At 70.8% G+C, this 1440-nt stretch overlaps 1 protein-coding gene across 1 annotated transcript in view; it reads right to left on the reverse strand.

Annotated features, from left to right (window-relative positions):
- The window catches only part of CHLNCDRAFT_59252 (hypothetical protein), a gene marked incomplete at its 5' end in the record, with an annotated part of 51016 nt that overhangs the window by 44482 nt on the left and 5094 nt on the right, over positions 1–1440 (reverse strand). The window contains 4 exons of the mRNA XM_005843461.1: positions 122–208; positions 438–527; positions 831–947; positions 1164–1235. Of these exons, the coding sequence (XP_005843523.1) occupies positions 122–208; positions 438–527; positions 831–947; positions 1164–1235 (366 nt within the window). The remainder of the gene's footprint in view (positions 1–121; positions 209–437; positions 528–830; positions 948–1163; positions 1236–1440) is intronic.

A 1440-nucleotide genomic window follows, 5' to 3' on the forward strand; every position in this document is an offset into this window, starting at 1 on the left:
TCGGCACAGGCAGAGAGAGGTGTGTGTGCCCGGGCTGGGGGAGGCAGCATAGAGGCGCCGGCGCCGGGGTGGACGGCGGCATGTGGCCTGGCGAGGCCTAGCGGGGCGTGGTACCGCCCACCTGTACCGGCGCGGGACGCATGGCCATGGTCCCCAGTCGGTTGCTGGCGGTGTGCCCGGTCAGCTCCACCAGCAGGTCCACCCGGTCCTGCCGGATCAGCCGGGCCAGGGCTGCACGCACGCACACACACACACACACACAAATCATGCGGTACCGTCAATTGTGTTTGCGCATGCGCGGCCTTTCTCGCCGCAGCCGGCCGCCCGCACGCCCGCACGCCCCGTGGCGGGGCAGCTGCGCGGCAGGTCGCCACCCCCCCCCGGCGGCGGCGGCCAGCCCCCGGCGGCTGCTCGCCTGCCTCTGGCATCCGCGCCACCTCCCGCCAGGTGCCCCCCGCCGCCAGCACCTCGCCTTTGAGCCGCTCCGTCTTGCTGTCCGGCTGCGGCAAGGGCGTTTTGGAGGCTGGCTGGTTGGTAGGTGGCAGGTTGGTATGCGTGTGCATGCAGAGGGGTGTGCGATGGAAGGTGCAAGGCTGGGGGGCAGCTGGCGACGTCTCGTGCCCCGCTCCAGCCATGAACCACAGAAGCGGGTCCCAGCAGGGCAGGGGGGGCGCGGGTCCAACCCCACCCACGCCCCCTGCCAGGGCCAAACCACAACACAGCTAGCAGGCGGGTTGGGAGGCTTAGCGTCCCTCCAGGGTTCAGGAGGCGGGCGGGGGGGACCCTACACCAGACCTTGGGCACACAGCCCCTCTTAAGTGGCTCCCCACCTTGGGCACGCAGCTATAGGCGATGACGCGGACGGCGGCGGGGTCGTGGTGTGCCAGCGGCGCCTCTGCAAAGTAGGAGACGGAGTGGGTGAAGAGGTCGGGGGAGAGGTAGCCCACCTGCGGGGTGGAAAGGGGGAGGAAAAGAAAGCAAACGAAACGGACGATTGAGGGAAGCAAGCACATGAAGCACTTGAACAGTGGGGAGGGGTGTGAGCAGCGAGGGCATCCAGCACAGCGAGTGAAGAGGTGCAGGGGCGGCGGCGCAAGGGCGGCGGCGCGCGCGCCGTGTGCCGCCTGACACTGGCAGCGGCAGGTGCGCAGCCGCAGGCTCACCACAAGCGGGCGCCCCTCGGTGGCATCCACGTCGGGCAGGCCCAGCGGCGGCAGCCGCGGGTGCAGCTCCTGCGGCGGGGCGGGCAGGCGGGGCAGTGTGCATGCTTGGGGGGGGGGAATGCACGCCCAATGCCTCTACCTTTCCTTGCAGGCGCACGCGGCGGCCCAGCCCGCCAGATGGCAGCCAAGCGTGGCTGCCAACCCACAGGCTGGGCTGCCTCATAACTGCCATGTCGGCGGCTGGCCCGGCCCAGCCAGCCACCCAACCCCCACCCCA

The sequence above is a fragment of the Chlorella variabilis genome, assembly GCF_000147415.1.
Source record: "Chlorella variabilis unplaced genomic scaffold CHLNCscaffold_30, whole genome shotgun sequence".
Taxonomy (NCBI): domain Eukaryota; kingdom Viridiplantae; phylum Chlorophyta; class Trebouxiophyceae; order Chlorellales; family Chlorellaceae; genus Chlorella; species Chlorella variabilis.